At 39.2% G+C, this 22,920-nt stretch overlaps 1 protein-coding gene across 2 annotated transcripts in view; it reads right to left on the minus strand.

Moving 5' to 3' along the window:
* The window catches only part of LOC133554206 (neurogenic locus notch homolog protein 1-like), a 129,042-nt gene that overhangs the window by 38,580 nt on the left and 67,542 nt on the right, over nucleotides 1–22,920 (minus strand). For both annotated transcript variants that reach the window (XM_061902680.1, XM_061902675.1), the window contains 7 exons: nucleotides 14,647–14,760; nucleotides 11,154–11,387; nucleotides 10,981–11,091; nucleotides 6,728–6,920; nucleotides 3,256–3,401; nucleotides 3,055–3,168; nucleotides 1,205–1,324 (listed from right to left, as the gene is read on the minus strand). In XM_061902680.1, coding sequence (XP_061758664.1) covers nucleotides 1,205–1,324; nucleotides 3,055–3,168; nucleotides 3,256–3,401; nucleotides 6,728–6,920; nucleotides 10,981–11,091; nucleotides 11,154–11,387; nucleotides 14,647–14,760 — 1,032 coding nt within the window. The remainder of the gene's footprint in view (nucleotides 1–1,204; nucleotides 1,325–3,054; nucleotides 3,169–3,255; nucleotides 3,402–6,727; nucleotides 6,921–10,980; nucleotides 11,092–11,153; nucleotides 11,388–14,646; nucleotides 14,761–22,920) is intronic.

The following is a 22,920-nucleotide window of genomic DNA, read 5'->3' on the forward strand; positions in this document are numbered from 1 at the left end:
TTCAAAATCGATTCTCATTTTTTAAAAATCGATTTTTTATTTATTTATTTTTTCAATTTTAATTTCATTATTTTTTTTATCAATCCAACAAACCACTACATAGCAATACCATAACAATGCAATCCCATTCCAAAACCAAACCCGACCCAGCAACACTCAGAACTGCAATAAACAGAGAAATTGAGAAGACACAAACATGACACAGAACAAACCAAAAGTAGTGAAACAAAAATGAATATTATCAACAACAGTATCAATATTAGTTATAATTTCAGCATAGCAGTGATTACAAATCCTTCATTGACATTATCATTAGACATTTATAAAAGTAAAAAAAAAGAACAATAGTGTCACAGCGGCTTACACTTGCATCACATCTCATAAGCTTGACAACACACTGTGTCCAATATTTTCATAGATAAAATAAGTCATATTTTTGGTTTGTTTAATAGTTAAACAAATTTACATCATTGCAGTCAGTTGATAAAACATTGTCCTTTATAATTATAAAAGCTTTTTTTTTTTTTTAATCTACAACTCTGCTTGCATGTCAGCAGACTGGGGTAGATCCTGCTGAAATCCTATGTATTGAATGAATACAGAATCCTTTTGAATCGGAAAAATATCGTTTTTGAATCAAGAATCGAATTGAATCGAAAAAAATCAATATATTATCGAATCGTGACCCCAAGAATCGATATTGAATCGAATCGTGGGACACCCAAAGATTCACAGCCCTAATATATAAATATTTATATTATACATATATATATATATATATATATATATATATATATATACATATATATATATATATATATAAAATTAATATAATGGATGTATAATTAATGATTATTATAATTACATATTATTACTTTTTGTGTTGGTTGCAGTTCGCGCCCTGAGGAAAGGTTGTTTGGATTGGTTCATAAAAGTAAATGCTATGCAAATATCAATTGTTAAAACCTTTAGTCGTTCACCTGATATACTCAAATTGTCCACATGAGGGTAGCAAAGTTGCAGTTGATTTGACAAACATCTAGTTTAAATGAAACTGTAGACTCCCCGCAGGCCAGATGTCTTGTTAAACTTGTGACGTCTGGGGGCCAAACTGAAGATTTCGGCGGCCCATAATTTGTAAACCCCTGATATAGATGCTTATCAATTAGGCCTCATTAGAAGATGACATCATTGTTGTGTTTACCTTGCCATCCTTCCGGGCAGATGCAGGAAAAGCTTTGATAGTCCTCAGACTCCTGACACACTCCCCCATGTTTGCAAGGTTTGGAGCTACAAGGGGCCATGACACTTTCACAGTTCTCTCCTGTAACAAACACACAATAACAAAAATTCCTAATCACAAGGTATGCTCCACTTGAACTGTGTGACATCACAAAGCAGTTGTGAACTCGGTAGATAACCCGAAGAAAGAAGACCATCTTTCAATCGGTGCTATCGCAGGATTTTCCCCGGGTTCTGTCACTATTAGAGGCCTGCGGAGACATTTCCCTATCTTTTTCCACAACGCACGTCTCGTACAGGAAGCAGTCTGTGGCTTCCGGCCATTGTGAGGACATTTGCTGTTCTGTGAGACGGGAAGCAGGCAAACAGGAAATGTGTCAAGCGACCTGTTCCCACCCGAGCGCAGGCAGAAGACTTTTGTCCTCTGTGAGTTGTTCCAACAACAAAAAAAAAAAAGACGACTCAAAATGAAATACAAGAACGCCACTTCCCATTGCTATCTGCTCAAATAACATGCGAGATGTACTGAAAATGTTTCCCAGCTCTCGTGTGGAGGGATGCGTGTATCACAGGAGGTCAAAGGTTTGGAGACGTAGAGTGCTGAGGAAGTTTTGCTGCGGGTCTTTAATGGAAAGCTGTTGAATTTAAAGCAGTCTGATAGTTTATATATCAATGATGAAATATTAACATTGCAACACATGCCAATACGGCCTTTTTAGTTTACTAAATTGCAACTTTAAATTTCCCGCAAAGTGTCCTGTTGAAAACGTTGTGGTATGATGACGCGTACGTTTGACGTCTCGGGTTGTAGCGGAGATTATTTTCCAGCCCGATCCAAGCTATAAGTAGTCTGCTTTAATCACATAATTACACAGTATTCTGGACATCTGTGTTGTTGAATCTTTTGCAATTTGTTCAATTAATAATGGAGAAGTCAAAGTAGAAAGATGGAAGTGGGAAGCTTTTAGCCTTTAGCCACACAAACACAGCCGATGTTTCCTTGTTTAAAATTCCCGAAGGTGAAGCTTTACTATGGAACAGAGCGGTCAAGCGAACATGGATCCCGAACACATGTCAACCGGCAGGTTTCGGTGAGAAAATTGTGGTAACAAGTTGGCTCTTACCGTAGTTATGAGCGCAGCAGCTGCGGACTATTACCTCCTCCCACCGGAGACACTGCGGTCAACACACCCGTGAAGACACCCCTCCGACTTTCAGGTACTATAAAATCTCACTAAAACACTAGTAACACAATAGGCAGATAAGAGATTTTCCAGAATTATCCTCGTAAATTTGTCTAATAATATCTGAATTGCTCTCACGGGCCTCGCCTTTTTTTTTCCAAGTCCTTCACTCTTAATATCCTCATCAACGAATCTTTCATCCTCGCTCAAATTAATGGGGAAATTGTCGCTTTCTCGGTCCGAATCGTTCTAGCTGCTGGTGGCTATGACAGTAAACAATGTGAGGATGTGAGGAGCTCTACAACCAGTGACGTCACGCGCATATCGTCTGCTACTTCCGGTAAAGGCAAGGCTTTTTTACTAGCGACCAAAAGTTGCGAACTTTATCGTCAATGTTCTCAACTAAATCCTTTCAGCAAAAATATGGCAATATTGTGAAATTATCAAGTATGACACATAGAATGGACCTGCTATCCCCCTTTAAATAAGAAAATCTCATTTCAGCAGGCATTTAAGGCAACTTTTTGTCCTGTTTTTCCAATAAGTTAAAGAACCCAAGTGCAGGAAACAACCATTTAGTGGAGAAAAGCCAGAACTGAGGTGTGTGCATAGAATAATATTTTCATACCAGTGTAAGGCAGGATACAGTTGCACTTATAGCCTGCCACGTCGTCGATGCACGTCCCCTGGTTGAGGCAGGGGTTGGAGGCGCATTCGTTGATGTTGGTTTGGCAGTTTGGTCCTGCCGTCGTAAACAAAAAGAGCTCGTCTCACACACACATTTGAAAACAGTGATGGTACTGAAGGTGTGTGTGCGAGACACACTGACCAGTAAAGCCTGCGCGGCAGGTGCAAACGTATCCGCTGGTCATGTCTTTGCATGTGCCTCCGTTCATGCACGGATTGGACTCGCACTCGTTGTTGTTGATGTCGCAGTTGTTGCCGCTCCAACCAGAGTCGCACAGGCATTTATATCTGGAATAAAAAACAGGATAAAATAACACATATAAAGCTAATGTTCAAGGGGAAAAAAAGTCTTAAATATGCAAACACGCAGTGTGATTTATGAAGACTGACATTTTGTGTGTTTTTTCGCGCAACAGCTGCGTCCTAATGGCCTAATTTACTGAAGGTTTGCGTGTACTAAAACACATGCAGACTTGATACAACACGCAAAGCTGATCTACTAAACATGTGCAAAGTGGATTGTGTCTGTTAAATGTGCAGAAAAATGCGAGCAATCCATTTGGAGTCTCTGTCTTCATTAGCATGCAAAATATTTGCTGATCAGCAAAATGCCCGCAATACTGGGATGAAAAAGATGCAAATATAATTATTTAGCACACACAATATTATTTATTAACACTCATTACAATTTTGGGAGCACTGTTTTGCAATTTATTTAGCATGTGTCAGAAGAATGTGCAAACTGACAGTTCCACACACAGCTGCAGGACCAGACGACGGGGGCGGTATAGCTCGGTTGAGGGTTGCAGGTTCGATCCCTGCTCCCAGTGCCACCCACACTGGTTTAAATGTAAAAATTAGATATTGGGTTTTCACTATGTAAAGCGCTTTGAGTCACTACAGAAAAATCAATACATAAATATAATTCACTTCACTTCACGATGGACAGAGAATCCTCTGTCCTTTTTGTGTGTGTGTCAACATTATTGACTGACAGAAATATAAAATTTTAGTCATATCGTCAATTAAGCAATTTCCTTTTATAATTGTATAGCTGCTGGATGACTTATGAAGCTGATTAATGAATTAAATTGAAGCGTTTTGTCATTTGCTGGCGTTTTTTTTAAAGTTGTTTTATGTTTCTTTAATTTAGGAACAATATAACTATAATACATCTCCATCTTGAAAAGACGTAATTCATTATGCATTTTCTTGCGTTTGAGTCATTTCAGGGGCACAAATGCGCTGGTATTGCGATCCACAGCTTTGCGCACAGAATTAAGTTTCATATGTGCATTTGTTTCTGTTGTCTGGATTGCGATTCAGAAAAAGTGTTACAGCTGATAGATATGTGCTGCTGGCTCAACACATCTCACACAGGTAGGAGGAGCTTGATACCATGAATGTGCAGGAAATGAGAACCTCGTACACATGCAAAATCCTCGTTTAATTAAGGTGGTCTGCACCACTTTTCAATTGTACATGCACTGGTAATAGTAAATGATAAATGGGTTGTACTTGTATAGCGCTTTTCTACCTTCAAGGTACTCAAAGCGCTTTGACACTACTTCCACATTTACCCATTCACACACACATTCACACACTGATGGAGGGAGCTGCCATGCAAGGCGCCAACCAGCACCCATCAGGAGCAAGGGTGAAGTGTCTTGCTCAGGACACAACGGACGTGACGAGGTTGGTTCTAGGTGGGATTTGAACCAGGGACCCTTGGGTTGCGCACGGCCACTCTTCCACTGCGCCACGCCGTCCCTATAGTAAATAGTAAATCACATACAACACGCCCACTCTTAGTACACGCTATTTTATTTTTTTGCACACGCTGATTAGCATGTGGTATTTAGATCTTAGATAGTCAACATATATGGTGTGTCAAAATATTAGACATGTTGTCTATTCAACAATATCCTTTTATAATTTTATAGCTGCTTAATAACTTAAGGGATTTATTAAAACAAACATGTGTTTTGGTGTCTTCTGGCGTCTTTTTGATAATGTTCCTTTTTTCATTTATATGAAAAAAACTTTTTGCAATATGCATTTTCTTGCACCTGGAATATTTAAGTGCACGCTCGTAGTGAGTGCCAATATCTTCCATGGCACACAAAAAGTGGGTTCCATTGTAGATGCACTGCAAGACTGCTTTTACAATACCCACAAAAAGTGGTACATAAAGATCTGCTGCATTTTTTAAAATATAGCAACAGGTAGGAGCATTATAACATGAATGTGTAGCAAATGAGTGTCTCCATGGTGAAAGCCACATAGTATACACACAATCCTCATTTAAATAAGGTAATCTATACCAGTTATCAATTGTATACATAATCTTAGTAGATCATACGCAACATGCCCACTTATAGTATACACCAGGGGTCACCAACGTGGTGCCCGCGGGACCAGATGAGTGGCCCACTGGCCTGTTCTAAAAATAGCTCAAATAGCAGCATTTACCATTGAGCTAACTCAATTTTTAAAATTTTATTTATTTACTAGCAAGCTGGTCTCGCTTTGTTCGACATTTTTCATTCTAAGAGAGACAAAACTCAAATAGAATTTGAAAATCCAAGAAAATATTTTAAAGACTTGGTCTTCACTTGTTTAAACAAATTCATTTATTTTTTTATTTTGCTTCTTATAACTTTCAGAAAGACAATTTTAGTGAAAAAAAATACAAAAAATACAACCGTAAAAATGATTTTAGGATTTTTAAACACATATAACTTTTTACCTTTTAAATTCCTTCCTCTTCTTTCCTGACAATTTAAATCAATGTTTAATTATTATTATTTTTTTTGTAACGAATAATACATACATTTTAATTTAATTCTTCATTTCAGCTTCTGTTTTTTTTCGACAAATAGTATTTGTGAAATATTTCTTCAAACTTATTATGATTAAAATTCAAAAAAATCATTCTGGCAAATCTAGAAAATCTATAGAATCACATTTAAATCTTATTTCAAATTGGATTTGAACGTATTTAAAACATGTCATCAAAATTCTAAAATTAATCTTGATCAGGAAAAATGACTAATGATGTTCCATAAAATCTTTTTTTAATTTTTTGAAAAAGATTCGAATTAGCTAGTTTTCTCTTCATTTTTTTCGGTTGAATTTTAAAGAGTCGAAATTGAAGATAAACTATGTTTCAAAATTTAATTTTCATTTTCCTCGTGTTTTCTCCTCTTTTAAACCGTTCAATTAAGTTGTTTTTTTCATCCTTTATTCTCTACAAAAAACCTTCCGTAAAAGGAAAAAAAATGTAAGACGGAATGACAGACAGAAATACCCATTTTTTCATGCATATAGATTTATTTATTAAAGGTAAATTGAGCAAATTGGCTATTTCTTGCAATTTATTTAAGTGTGTATCAAACTGGTAGCCCTTCGCATTAATCAGTACCCAAGAAGTAGCTCTTGGTTTCAAAAAGGTTGGTGACCCCTGGTATACACAATTTTATTTTTTGCACATGCTGTTTAGTGCCTGTTTTTAAAATGATGCCCTTAGTGTCACATTTACCAGAATGTGTATATTTATCTAGGCGGCTCAGTATAACATAGCTAAGTCAGTTGCTCAGTTGGTGCGGCCTCACCCGTTGATCTTGTCCTCGCAGTGTCCGTGGATGCAGGGGTTGCTGAGGCACTCGTTGACCTGTGAGAAGCAGGTGGCATCGTGGTAACCTTCAGGACACACGCAGGTGAAGCTGTTGATGCCGTCGATGCAGGTGCCGCCGTTGTGACATGGGTTAATGGCACACTCGTCGATGTTGATGTTGCACATGGTGCCTACGGGGAAAATAGAGGGTGCACATTTGGGATTGCTATTTTTGTTATGCTCTTTCATCTCCGCCGGTAGACAACGCCGCCACAAGGTTTATAGTTTCGGCTCCTTTTGTCGGCTACTTGAAGCAGAGGCGCCATTCAGGCCTCTGCCGCACACAACATAAAAGGAAGCCTTCTAGCTTTAATTCCAGGAAGGGACTTCCAAGCTTTTAAAATCTCAACTTTCAGGAATCTTTCAGTGAATCTTTTCTTCCACTCGAATCCCGAGTGACTGTGTGCACCACAGAGGTTATGTGTGTGTCCTCATTGTGTGGGCTAGGCAGCTTGCATGTCCGGACAGCAGCAGGTTAGGGACAGGGTGGAGCGGGGAAATCGACACCCGTCGAGCCTCAGAGGAGCGTGCTCATTCGCCAGCTTGCTTGCCATCTGTTGGACTCCTCTGTATATAAATAAGTTCCCCAACACTGCACCTTTCTTGTCAACAGGTTACCTGAGACACCTGATGACCTGTCCTAAAATCCACCGTCTTGTAGAATCTCAAGTTGCATCAAAGCTTACAACTAATTATAGCAGCGTCCTGATAGAGAAAATAAGCAGTAAACCATCTTATTGCAAAGCACTGATACAACCCTAGAACAGTGGTTCTTAATCTTGTTGGCAGTACCGAACCCCACCAGTTTCATATACTCATTCACCGAACCCTTCTTTAATGAAAAATAAAATGTTTTTTTTTTTTCAAATTCAAGACAAAGTTGTATGCTTTTGGTAACACTTTAGTATGGGGAACATATTCTAAGTAACAAAGACTTAATTTAGAGTTATTTGGTTAGGGTCAGGGTTAGAGGGTTAGGGTTATTGTAAGGCCATGCCAAATAAGGCATTAATAAGTACTTAATAATGACTAGTTAAGAGCCAATATGTTACTAATTTGCATGTTAATAAGCAACTAATTAATGGTGAATATGTTTCCCATACTAAAGTGTTAACATCTTTTTTTTTTTTTACTGGTGCACAAAATTAACCGTGCATGAACATCACCTTGTTCATAAAATAAAACCAACACAGTGCATGAATTCACAATAAATTATACACCTGCAAATCAGTCAGCTGATAGGGAGAAGTTTGTATTTACACGATGTGTCGGGTGTGTTTTGACCTCCGCCGAACCCCTGAGGCCGACTCATCGAACCCTTAGGGTTCGATCGAATCCAGGTTAAGAACCACTTCCCTAGAACCTGCACAAAATGCAACCACTGGTCTCAGTGCTTTCATGTGGTGTAATATGTACTGGTAAAGTTATTTGAAAGGGTTTAAGAACCAACAAGGACAGTGAGAATGCAGACTTTTTCAAGCGTAGAGATCGGTTGATCGCTTGCAAGTGAACTATGGTACGGTTAAATTGAGCTCAAATTTGAATTGTACACATACCAAAGACACGGACCAGTCTTAAATGGTGTGAACACATGCAGAAATTATGAATATGTAAGAGAAACAAAACGTTTCAATAAAATGTAGGTGTGTCCCAATACAACTTTTTCACTCTGGATACGATACCGATATTTGAGAGTTGTGTATTGGCCGAGAGCGATATTGATCTGATACAATAACCCAAATCACATATACTGTATTTTTCGGACTATAAGTCGCAGTTTTTTTCATAGTTTGGCCGGGGGTGCGACTTATACTCAGAAGCGGCTTATGTGTGAAATTATTAACACATTACCGTAAAATATCAAACAATATTATTTAGCTCATTCACGTAAGAAACTAGATGTATAAGATTCCATCGGATTTAGCAATTAGGAGTGACAGATTGTTTGGTAAACATATAGCATGTTCTATATGTTATAGTTATTTGAATGACTCTTACCATAATACGTTACGTTAACATACCAGGCACCTTCTCAGTTGGTTATTTATGCGTCATATAACGTACACTTTTTTTCCCTTCTTTATTATGCATTTTCGGCAGGTGCGACTTATACTCCAGAGCGACTCATACGCCGAAAAATACGGTACTTTAATTATTTTGTAGTGTGGAATGTTAAAAAAAGGCTTTATCAAGTAAAATTACTCAAACATAGAACAATGGTTAGTGAAAAACACTAACCAACTTTTTTCTAACTGTCAGAAATTGAATTATGCTGTCTTTAAGTTAAATGTAATGGTAAATGTATTTTTTGTGCCATCGATTAGGCACAATAATTAATTAAGTTAAACTTATGACACAGTAAGTTGAATGATGCGGATACGTTTGTTACTGGATAATTCTGCCTTAGAGTATTTGCATCTGTAACTAATAAGGAATTATAATTATTTGATACCTGTTTATATTGACAAATGGTGTGTTTCAGACTGCAATATTATTCAATTAAGGACATGTATTAAATATGTCAAGCTTATGTGCTATTTGTATGCTTGGCTGTTGTGTAGCCGACCACGATAACTAACTTTTAATGACGAATAGATTTAGGATGAACGCAACTTGTGCGTTAAAATAACTGCATTTGCGTCAGAGACATGTTCAATTGTTGGATGACCACATACGAAAAAGGCCTTGGTCGGATTTGAAAAAAAATCTGAGTTTTACTTTTCACGCCGAAAGTGGCATTGTTCAGTGGGTAGAGTGGCTGTCTTGTAACCGGTTCGATCCATGTCGAGGTGTTTCTAAGCAAGACACCGAACCCCTGACTACTTCTGATGGGTCAATGTAAGTGCTGAGCATGGCCGCTTCCACCATTAGTGTATGAATTTGTGTGTAAATGTGATGTATATTGTAAAGCGTTTTGGGCAGGGGTCCCCAGACTTTTTGACTCCGGGGCCGCATTAGGTTAAAACAATTTGGCTGGGGGCCGGTCTATATATATATATATATATATATATATATATATATATATACATATACACATACACACACACACACACACACACATATACATATATATACATATACATATATATATATATATATATATATATATATATATATATATATATATAGCCCGGCCCCCAGCCAAATTGTTTTAACCTAATGCGGCCCCGGAGTCAAAAAGTTTGGGGACCCCTGCCCAAAATATATATATATATATATATATATATATATATATATATATATATATATATATATATATATATATATATATATATACACACACACATATATACATATATACACACACATATACTTATATAAACACATATACACATATGTACATATATATATACACATATATATATATATATATATATATATATATATACACACATATATATGTACATATGTATGTACATATATCGATGTATATATGTATAAAAATGTGTTTGTATGTATATGTGTATATATGTATTTATATACATACACACATATCCCTATATATATATACACACACACATACATACATATAAATATATTATACATACATATACACACACACACACGCAAGCAAACACACACACAACCATTCCTGGCGCACTAATTGACTTATAAAGCGCACGTCACGTTATAGATGGTAAAATGCATTTTTAGACAATATGATTTGCCTGAGTGGCTAGGAGACAGTAAAAAATTGATTAGAAAGGACAGATTTAAAAAAATAATAATTAAATAAATAAATAAAAAAACGTTTTTTTTAACTTGAGACTTCCATCGTGCTGGATTTTGAATGCTGGAGGGCCGTATCCGGCCCACGGGCCGTAGTTTAGGGACCCCTGGTTTTGGGTATAATTCCAGGTATAATAAAGCGCTATATAAATACAGACCACTTACCATTTTACACTTACATGACATATGGGTGACATATGGGAAAAAAGCTTCTGAACCAGCATATATATATATATATATATATATATATATATATATATATATATATACTGTAGGAAGGCACTGTTTTATAATTTGTAGGATTCTCTTTTCTGAAAGGAAGAAAGTGAGTCTTTTGCTGCCAAAAAACTGCTTCCCTTGCAGCTTTGGTTAAACCTCACAGAGTCTGAGCCACATCCCCTGCCAAATAACAGCTTTAACCCAGGCCTTATTAAACAAATACCACCTGTACAAGTTTCTTACCAGTGTAGCCGGGCTTGCAGGCACACTCATAGCCATTGATCTTGTCAATGCAAGTCCCATAGTCACAAGGGTTGCTCTTGCAGTCATCAATGTTGATTTCACAGTTGATTCCTGGAAGAGACAACACAATCAGTCACCATCTTCCAAAAATCTGTTTGGTCAACCTATAGTACCTGTGGTCCCCTTGGGACAATTGCAAATGTAAGCGTTTTCCCGGTCCTGGCAGACGCCGCCATTTCTGCATGGTTGACTGAGACACTCGTTGATGTTCGTCTCGCACAGTCGGCCGGTGTAACCCGGGTGGCAGTGGCAGCTGAAGGAAGCCAGGCCGTCAATGCAGGAGCCATAGTGGCATGGGTCAGAGTAGCACTCGTTGATGTCCGTCTCACAGTGCCTCCCAGTGTAGCCTACAAAAAGAAATCATTTTATTAAGGAATAACATTTCCAAATAATCAGTTCAGTGTTCAAAAACAAGAGAAAAAAAAAGAGGAGTATTTTAATTGAACTAAGCAAAATTATCTGCTAATAGAACAAGAAAATTTGGCTTGAATTTCCAAAACAAGTAAAATTAGCTAACCTCAATGAACCCAAAAAATACCTTAAAATAAGTATATTCTCACTAATAACAAGTGCACATTTCTTGGTAGAAAAAAGAAAAGAGACCTTTTTGCTCAATATGTTGAAAAATATTCTTAAATTAAGTAGATGCTAGTGCCATTATCTTGACATAATGATATGCGCTAGGCCAGTGGTTCTCAAATGGGGGTACGCGTACCCCTGGGGGTACTTGAAGATATGCCAAGGGGTACATGAGATTTTTGTAAATATTCTAAAAATAGCAACAATTCAAAAATCCTTTATAAATATATTTATTGAATAATACTTCAACAATAAGGAACGTAAGTTCATAAACTGTGAAAAGAAATGCAACAATGCAATATTCAGTGTTGACAGCTAGATCTTTTGTGGACATGTTCCATAAATATTGATGTTAAAGATTTCTTTTTTGGTGAAGAAACGTTTAGAATTAAGTTCATGAATCCAGGTGGATCTCTATTACAATCCCCAAAGAGGGCACTTTAAGTACCCGCGTGGTATAGCACGGTTGGTAGAGGGGCCGTGACAGAAACTTGAGGGTTCCAAGTTCGAGCCCCGCTTCTGCCCTCCTAGTTACTGCCGTTTTTTCCTTGGGCAAGACACTTCACCCACCTGCTCCCAGTGCCACCCACACTGGTTTAAATGGAACTATGTAAAGTGCTTTGAGTCACTAGAGAAAAGCGCGAAATACATTTAATTCACTTCACTACTTCTATGTGTAGAAATCTTTATTTATACTTGAATCACTTGTTTGTTTTTCAACAAGTTTTTAGTTATTTTTATATCTTTTTTTCCAAAAAGTTCAAGTAAGACCACTACAAATGAGCAATATTTTGCACTGTTTTCAATTTAATAAATCAGAAACTGATGACATAGTGCTGTATTTTACTTCTTTATCTCTTTTTTTCAATCAAAAATGCTTTGCTCTGAATAGGGTGTACTTGAATTAAAAAAATGTTCAGAGCGGGTACATCACTGAAAAAAGATTGAGAACCACTGCGCTAGACAACCAGCAAACTTATACTAAAAACTAATTTATTGTTCTTAATGGAAGGCAACCGCTTGTTACTCTCGGGGTCTACTCGCCTCTCAGGCAAATCATATTGTCTAAAAATTCCGTTTCCCATCGATAATATGACATCGTCACGCCAAGTGCGTGCTCTTTCAGTCAATTACTGCGCATAAACACAGACCGGCCCCTGGCAAAAAAAAATTAATTGTAATTTTCAGGAATTTACCTGAATGTGCATGAACTATTTCTGTTCAAAATTGTTTGAAATGTCACATGTCAAATGTTTAAATATTAACTGTCAGTTTGCTGTACTGTGCCAACTGTACTACTATATGAGTACGTATTTTCTCTTGTTTCAGTGAAAATAAAATAGTAGTTTTAATTATGAGACACAATTGTGTCAAAATCATGATTTTTTTTTCATGCTTGAAATAAGAAATGATTACTTTAAAAAAGTAGTTTCATACTTGTGAGTGTTGATGACACAGCTTTGCAACAGTTGATATTCTAGTTTCAACCATGTTTTACTCAATATAGGTCATAAAATCTCAGCAACAAGCTGTAATATCTTATTGAGATCATTTAGGACCAAAACCCTTACATAAGTGAAAGACTCTAACATAAAATCTGCTTAGTGAGAAGAATTATCTTTTCAGACAGAAAATAAGCAAATATCACCCTTATTTGAGGTATTTAGTCTTACTTAGATTTCAGTTTTTGCAGTGTAGGAGTGCAACGATACATGTGTTTGTAATGTGATATTTCAGTACGGAATATTTAAAACTTTAAAGAGGCGTACTGATTTCCCCCACGAAATACACTGAACAAACGTAACTGCCTGGTGATACAGTCCAAATCTACTCCATAACCTTTGGCTAGCAATAGTGCAAAGGAGAAGCCAGAACTTGAACAACCCTTTTCCCATCAAAGTTGGGCCAAGTAAAGTGGGTAAGACGAACGCAGTGTGCCACCATTGTTCTGTAGAGATGTGGATGGGGCTATAAGCTGGAATTAATAATGACACACACATGCAAATTGTCCTCTGCAGAGGACATTCATATTTTGCACTACTGTGATGTGTGAATGTGGAGTGAATGAATATCGGGTCGCACTGTAAAGTGCTTTGTGTGTCAAGATCTAATGCATTATCATTAAAATTGTTATTAACAGGGCTTATTTTTCCGAAATGTGTAACTCAGACTAAAGAAATATCTACTGTAGAGGATATGGTATTGCTTATTTTAAATGGATTTAATTCTTGGTTATTTATGGTATGTTTCGCGTTTTATAAAGCGCTTTACAAAAAGGTTAAGCAGTTTTGCATTTGGTTAGATTACGGTACCTTAAAATCAAAGTCTGTGTCACGGCCCGGAACATATTCGCGTTCCTCAATGAGCGCACCTCGAGACAATCAATCTGAAATCAGCGCATCTGACGGTGATGATCTTCCTAAGCCTGCACAACCTGCCATCCCTCGCCGGAATATAACCTTCTGTTGGCGTACCGTAAGCTTGTCTCCAGCTTCCTAGTTGCCTTCTGTCGTGATCTCTGTGTTTTACCCTGCGTTCATTGTCGTGTCCTCCCTCACCCCGCAGTTCCCCGTGTGTATCCCCGAGTCAAGCTGTGCATATTGTGCTCCTGGATCTTTCCTGCCTCCCTTATGCTTCCTGGTTCTCGACTCCTCACTAGTCCCTGGACTACGACGACTAGCTCCTGCCTCTCGACCCCGCTTCCGCCCCTGGATCATCTGCCTGCCCTACGGACTTCTGTGTTACTTCGCTCTGGACAACACTTGGTAACACACACCTCATCTAACCACACACATAGCCTCACACACATACACTGTTGGGTTTTGACACTCTCCATTTCTTCAGTGTAGTTTATTAGTTAGTATTGTTTATCATTATAATTATATATATTCACTATATATCTAATAAGTTATTGAAAAACTCCCCTGGTGTCTGTTGCCGTCATCTTTCTCTGTTAAACCATAACAGTCTATGCCGAACTGGGATTATGGAGTATTGTCAACCCCTAGTACGTTCTGTTTTGCATACCCTCTGTGCACTCGCAGGTGTACTTATTTGGCCCGTCTGTGCACTTGGCGCCATTCTGGCACGGCGTGCTGGCGCACTCGTCAATGTCGATCTGGCAGAGGTGGCCGGTAAAGCCTGGGAAGAAAAACAACAAGAGGGTTTAATTGTGTGCGTGTGTGCGTAAAGGGGTATGTGTGTACACACAAAGACAAGGCTACTGTTTTCTCACCATATCCAACTACTCGGACTCGTAATCCTGAATCAGAAATCTGCATGTTAAATAACAACTACTCCAACCATGCAATTTCTTTCTATTCAGCACCATTCAACACAGGGTTTAGGAGTGAGGAGGGGGTCATTTACGGAGGTGGGTGGGTGTAAGGGTAGAGTGAAAGTTGTCCGGCCTCCTGACCAAGACCGCCAGACAAAGGAAGGCCTGTCTGCTCAACACAACGCCAAACTGATGCAGTTGCGCCCCCCTTTCAAAAAAACTTTTCCATCACAATGTGCATTCTCTGGTCTTGCCTCAGCTCTTTACCCCCTCCCTAACTGCCTCTATAAAGAGCCAGCTTGACCTTTTACCCCAAACTATTCAAGCCTCCTTTTGATTCAAAATCCACCAGCAGGCGCTCTTTCTTTTTGGTGCCGGGTTACTCTCATCTCAGATGTTTCCCCTCTTTTGTGTCATGATGGTACAATCCACAGACGAGTAAGATGTTGTCCGATGAAGAGATAAAGTGCCTCCTAACCGGAACACACAGGTGGTTTCAGCCACAAGAGACAGACTCCGCAGAAGCAAATCTGTCAAGGGAGTATTGCTGTGAATTCCTCCTCTGCAACATAGCTAAAACCATGAACATGTAGTGATGTGTGTTTATTCAACAGAGCTGTTATCACTGATCAAGATAAAATACCACATTTCCTCATATAGGGGGTAGGTAGGTGTTCACTTAACTGCAGATAGGGCCAGCTGTCCATTAGGGCATACTAGCCAACCCTCCCGATTTTCCTGGGAGACTCCCGAATTTCAGTGCCCCTCCCGAAAACCTCTCAGAGCAAACATTCTCCCGACTTTCTCCTGATTGCGCTGCCTTTAAAGGCCTCTACAACCTGTCGTCATGTTCTATTTTCCTCCATACAAACAGCGTGCCGGCCCAGTCACATGAAATATGCGGCTATAACACACACATGAGTGAATGCAAGGAATACTTGATTAACAGCCAAACAGCTCACACTGAGGGTGGCCATATAAACAACTTTAACAGTATTACGAATATGCGCCACACTGTGAACCCACACCAAACAAGAATGACAAACACATTTCGGGAGAAGATCCGCACCGTAACACAACATAAACACAACAGAACAAATACCCACAACCCCCCCCAATCTCCCAAATTTGGAGGTCTCAAGGTTGGCAGGTATACATTAGGGCAGGCCTTTATTTATACGCAGATAATATTTAAGGATGTCCCCTCCAAATATTTTAAATGCCCGCATGTTAAAGGGGTCATATCAGGATTTTGTTTCTACATTTAAAACACTTCCTTGTGGTTTACATAACATGTAATGGTGGTTTTTTGGTGAAGAAATTGCATAGATTTAGTTTCACAGACTTATTTTCAAGCCATTTTTTTGGTCTCCCTTTAAAAGTGGTTAATTTCGAGAGGCAGAATTGTTAGATGAGAATGAACCTCACCATCCCCCCTCATGTTGAGTGCACAATTTGCCCGTCCCCGCAATAGGGAAGCAGGCAATGCTGTTGGAAAAGTGTGAGGAACGAAGCCTGCCTGACATACAGGTTGGAACGATAGACTGGCTAAGGTTAAACTTCTACCGAGTCTGTAGAATTCTAATCCTAGACCCTGGTTGTATACATGGGTATAGTGACAATAAAAGGCTTAACTATTCGATATCACTGTTTCAATGTCCATTTCTCAGATGATGCAATTGTTGATGACTGAAGTGCTGATATCAACCAAACCTAAACCCCCCAACCCCTCTTCACCCCCCGGATTGTAAATAATGTAAATAATTCAATGTATATACATGTTTGAAATACACTCAAATTCAACTCAACAGGGTGCAGGTAAAATCAATGTCCTTTTTGTATCTAACCATCACAGTCTTTACAGGGTAATAACGATGAATGAGTTTGAATGTGTGAATGTGAGTGTGAATATTCTCTGTCTATCTGTGTTGGCCCTGCGATGAGGTAGCGACTTGTCCAGGGTGTACCCCGCCTTCCGCCCGATTGTAGCTGAGATAGGCGCCAGCGCCCCTCGCAACCCCAAAAGGGAATAAGCGGTAGAATATGGATGGATGGATACTCTGATGATTAACTTGTGTGATGACTGTATTATGCTGATAGTGTATATATTTGTACCATGAATTGATTAACGTGGACCCCGACTTAAACAAGTTGAAAAACGTATTCGGGTGTTACCATTTAGTGGTCAATCGTACGGAATATGTACTGTACTGTGCAATCTACTAATAAAAGTTTCAATCAATCAATCAATCATGTAAATAACTCCATTGCACAGCTGCTTTGAGTTGTAAACAATGGAGGCTCAAGGCCATATACTAAGCTATGAGCTACGAGCTACGTTGCGGACGAAATAATATATTATATAACTTACTCGTCCATTGCCAAACACAGTAGACACTGATATCCAATGAGAAGTATTTTTTAGGAAAATCATCCTTCATTTTGCCGGAGGACAGTGACGCTATTGTCTTACATTAGAGGGCTAAGATAACTACACAACAACGCAAGCTGATTGATTGATTGACACTTTTATTAGTAGATTGCACAGTACAGTACATATTCCGTACAATTGACCACTAAATGGTAACACCCGAATAAGCTCTTCAAATTGTTTAAGTAGGGGTCGTCGTTAATCAATTCATGGTAACAAAGCTAACATTGCTAACATAATCCACACTTTTCTAATCTACTGTTATTACTTCACATTTCAGAGTATTTTGGTGCATGAGCTGCTTGAAAGGGCGCTATTATGCAAAATCAAGTTTTTTTTACATGATGGAACCTGCTTATGTGTATTTGGGATCTGTATAAATCCTGTAAATTTGAAATCAAATCATGGAGGCAGTGTGTCCTTTGTTGCCAAAAATAGTAGTCACCGAGGCCCCTATTAAAAGTAGTATCGGTATATTGTAAAATCCATCTTTCTACTGGCGCAGGTTTCTGAAGCAGGACGCTTCAAAGTGCATTGCACACACACACACGAAGAAAGACTTCTTCCGAGTTAAAGGTGCATTGCCATGAATCATAAAAGTTAAAAGTAAGACACTTTTTTACTTCGGATTAGGCTGAAAGTTACTGTAGTGACTTGTGCCGGTTAAAACAAACGGAGCATTTTCCATCATTGGGTTTTATCGTCGACATGATTTTGTAGTCGGTTTTACACAAATTAAAATTGGCTGATGTTTGGCTAAATGTGTTGTGTTTTATTGTTCTCCTGCCTTTTCCTTTTTGTGCCCTTTTTTCCAGTTCACTCTTCCTGGGCGAGGGGCGGACCTTGAGGCACACCTGCAGCGAATCAGTTCATGGACTATTTAGGCTTGTCACAGACAGCTGTACCTTGCTGGTTATTATTTCCTGTTTCTTCCACGTCGCAAGCTGTTGCTTGACCTCGAAGTCCGGGTACGTTTTTTCGCCCTTATTATTATACAGCTAACCTCCGTGTATTTTTTTTCCTCCCTGAGGTGGAGAAGGTGACTGTTGTGGCCTTTTCCTTTGCTCAGTGTGCCCTGGCCCTTGCCCCCGTCGACCTCTGAGGTTCCCGCTTATTGGCTATGTTATATGGTGTGCGCTTTTGCCCCCTCACCTTTTGTTAACCTTTTGGTCTTAATTAAAGACTCTCCTTTTTTGATTCCATCTTGCCCCCCGTCTTTGCATCTGGGGTCAACATATTGACCAAGTCCTTACGAAATGTCTACCATATGTGGATGATCTGCTGATGTCACACTTAAACAAAATTCCAAACGGACCGTTTGGAGGAAGTAGGAAAGAAGGCAAGATTGGTTCATTAATATCTCTGCAATGCCTCCATGATTTGATTTCAAATTTACAGGACTTATGCAGATCCCAAATACACAAAGGCAGGTTCCATCATGTAAAAAAAAAAATCGGTTTTGCATAATAGGGCCCTTTCAAACAGCTCATGCGCCAAAATACTCTGAAATGTAAACCTTAGCTTTACAGATGCCACGTCTGCTACAGGCAATGTGTAAAAGGATAAAGACTTCTGGCTCATCATTACTTTTAAAAGCTGGATTTGTACTTAATTTATATAAGGTAGTTGAAGTGTGGCCTTAATTTGAGCGGACGCCTCTGAGGAAATAAGTTACAGTAGAACATTTTTAAGTCGAATCCATTCTCGGATTGGATGACTAGTCAAATAAGCGGTTGTCGACATAACCAAAAGAAGACACTTTTTGCACATTTACTTGTGACGTTCTCCAGACACAAAAAGAAAATGGGTGATAATAAAGGATTTTTTAAAGGCCTACTGATATGAGATTTTCTTATTTAAACGGGGATAGCAGGTCCATTCTATGTGTCATACTTGATCATTTAACGATATTGCCATATTTTTGCTGAAAAGATTTAGAAGAGAACATTGACTATAAAGTTCGCAACTTTTGGTGCTGATAAAAAAGCCTTGGCAACTTTTGGTGCTGATAAAAAAGCCTTGCCTTTATCGGAAGTAGCAGACGATATGCGCGGTTGTGGAGCTCCTCACATCTTAACATTGTTTACTGTCATGGCCACCAGCAGCGGGAGCGATTCGGAGCGAGAGAGCGACAAGTTCCCCATTAATTTTAGCGAGGATGAAAGATTCATGGATGATGAAAGTGAGAGTGAAGGACTAGAAAAAAATATACAGTGGGAGTGATTCAGATGTTATTAGACAAATTTAAAGGATAATTCTGGAAAATCCCTTATCTGCTTATTGTGTTACTGTTTTAGTGAGATTATATGATAGTACCTGTACAACCTGAAGGTCCGCCCTGCAACTTTCTTCAGCACCAGTCGACGGGTGGCGGCGATGCCCATCTCTGCCCTTCGCAAGGGACCCTCTTCCAAACACGATCTTTCGAAGTGATCGCTGCATACACTGTACTTTGTGTGTGTAGTCCAATCCAACCGTGTTTGCTTGACCGCTCTGTTCCATAGTAAAGCTTCACCGTCATCTTTCGGGAATGTAAACAATGAAACACCGGCTGTGTTTGTGTTGCTAAAGGCGGCCGCAATACACCACTTCCCACCTACAGCTTTCTTCTTTGACGTCTCCATTATTCATTGAACAAATTGGAAACGATTCAGCAACACATTTGTCCAGGATACTGTGGAATTATGCGATGAAAACAGACGACTTAAAGTTTGGAACGGTGCTGGACCAAAATGTCCACTACAATGCGTGACGTCACGCGCACGCGTCATCATACCGCGAAGTTTTAGCATGAAACTTCCACGTGAAATTTAAAATTGCAATTTAGTAATCTAAACCGGACGTATTGGCATGTGTTGCAATGTTAATATTTCATCATTGATATATAAACTATCAGACAGCGTGGTCGGTAGTAGTGGGTTTCAGTAGGCCTTTAAACTACAACAGTTTGTTGACATAGTTGTTTTTTTTTTATTTGTGCTGAATTTAAATAGGTGTATTTGTTTGGTTGCGGAATGGGGGTTAAAAGAACAGCTGAAAAGTCTACCACAGCAGAAAGGACCCTTGGCCACATGCTGAAGCTTTGAAGGTAAGTGACAGCTCCTTCCATGCTGTACCTCCCACTATTCTTTGCTTGTTTTAGTGACTTGGAAAAAAGTGACATTAGCAATACTAAAACACATGTCGACAATAATGGACCCGTTTTTCATATATATAAAGCTTTTGGATATTATGTCATCAAGCACAAACGCAGTTGGCCAGTTGTGAAAAGTTTACATACACTTGTAAGGAACATAATGTCATGGCTGTCTTGACTTTCCAATCATTTCTACAACTCTTATTTTTTGTGATAGAGTGATTGGAGCACATACTGTACTTTTTTGTCACGAAAAACATTCATGAAGTTTGGTTCTTTTATGAATTTATTATGGGTCTACTGAAAATGTTACCAAATCTGTTGGGCCAAAAGTAAAGAAGGCCAGTAACGTGGTGGGAGTGGAACTAGACTCTCTGGCGGTGGTGTCAGAGAGGAGAAGTCTAGCAAAGCTCCTAGCCATTATGGACAACACATCCCACCCACTACACTCGGACCTGGGGGAGAGAATGAGCACGTTTAGTGGAAAGCTCAGACTCCCAAAATGCAACACGAAACGACACAGGAGGTCCTTCATACCGACAGGCATCAGACTGTATAATGCATATGTTCCTTCTTGACTGCACTTAAATGTAGAATATAGGGCTGGGTGTTGCCAAGGACCTCACGATAGGATACGCATCACGATACTTGTGTCACGATACGATACTGCGATATTAAAAGTTTTGCGATAAATGCGATATATTGCAATATTCTACATAGTTAACTGAAAAATGTAAAATGCATTATGCATCTTAAAATTACTTGGAGATCTTTGAGCAGGTGGGCATGGACCGGTGCAACTGCTGATAGTGTTGGAGTTTTCTCCTCTTCCATAGCAACAGTTGCAGTCTTCATTGGCTTCATAACTGTCATGATTTCAGCACCTGACAGCAGGGCAGCAGCAATGGCCAGCTGTTGCTCAAGAAAGCGCTGGAACATGTCGTGTGCACTGTTCCACCTGGTCACAGTGTCAGTCATCAGTTTGTGTTTGTCAAGGGTTGAGAAGTTTTTGCTTTTCCTTTAAGACATGGCTCGCTGTGGTGCTGCGTCTAAAAAAGCTGATGATGCGCCTCACTTTTCCCAACAAGCGGGCGACTGCTGGTAACTTAAGTGCGCGCTGGGAAGCCAAATTGAGGATGTGAGCGAAGCATCCAAAATGCAGCATGCCCGCTAACCCTGCTGCGAGGGTCATGTTCGTAGCATTGTCCGTGACCACAGCTGGGTCCTTATCTAGTAAGCCCCATTCCTCCACTGTGCTTCTCAGAAGAGCAGCGATGTCGCTGCCAGTATGGCTCTCGTACATCGCCCTCGTCTGCAACACGTGTGTCACCAGGCAGCGGCACAGCGACACCTGGCGGAGCGGAGGTCGCACTGCATTTACAGTCCGTCTAAAAAACATGATTTTTTATTTTTATTTTTATCGATATTCAAACTGTGAGTATCGATATTGAATCGGAAGAGAACGTATCGCGATGTATTGCTATATCGATATTTTTGCCCACCCCTAGTAGAATATATGTAGAAAATGTTTATATTATTCACATGTGAATAATGCTGTATAGTATTTGTCTATTGTGAGCGAACTATGGTGCTAAATTTCCCCTAGGGATCAATAACACTTTCTATTCTATAAATGTACAGCGATGTTAATATTTGGTTACATGTCCCTTGGCAAGTTTCACTGCAATAAGGCACTTTTGTTAGCCATACACAAGCTTCTGGCAAGCTACTGGTGGAATTTTTGACCACTCCTCTTAACAGAATTGGTGCAGTTCAGCTAAATTTGTTGGTTTTCTGACATGGACTTGTTTCTTCAGCATTGTCCACATGTTTAAGTCAGGACTTTGGGAAGGCCATTCTAAAACCTTAATTGTAGCCTGATTTAGCCATTCCTTTACCATCTGTGACGTGTGTTTGGGGTCATTGTCCTGTTGGAACTGCCAATTGCGCCCAAGACCCAACCTCCGGACTGATGATTTTAGCTTGTCCTGAAGAATTTGGAGGTAATCCTCTATTTTCATTGTCCTATTTACTCTCTGTAAATGTGCTTTTCAGAGGTGGTAATTAAAATGCTAAATATTGTTCTCAAAACAGCGATGAGTGTTGATAACTCACATTGCGCATGCTGTGTAATATTTTTGCATCTTCTCCTAGTATTGTGGGCTTTTTGATGGTCAGCATATAATCTTCAAATGAATGAAGACAGAGACGCAAAATGGATTGCACGCCTTGTTCTGCTCACTTGACTGACACAGTCCACTTTCCACATGTTTTGTAGATCAGCTGTGTATTAGCTAACAATTTGCACGTGTTTTTGTGCACGCAAACCTTTAGTAAATCAGGCCCTTAGCGACATAAAAGGTGGAGACACAAACACACATGGTACCGTATTTTTCAGACTATAAGTGGCAGTTTTTTTTCATAGTTTGGCCGGGGGTGCGACTTATACTCCAGAGC

The sequence above is a fragment of the Nerophis ophidion genome, linkage group LG01 (assembly GCF_033978795.1).
Source record: "Nerophis ophidion isolate RoL-2023_Sa linkage group LG01, RoL_Noph_v1.0, whole genome shotgun sequence".
Taxonomy (NCBI): domain Eukaryota; kingdom Metazoa; phylum Chordata; class Actinopteri; order Syngnathiformes; family Syngnathidae; genus Nerophis; species Nerophis ophidion.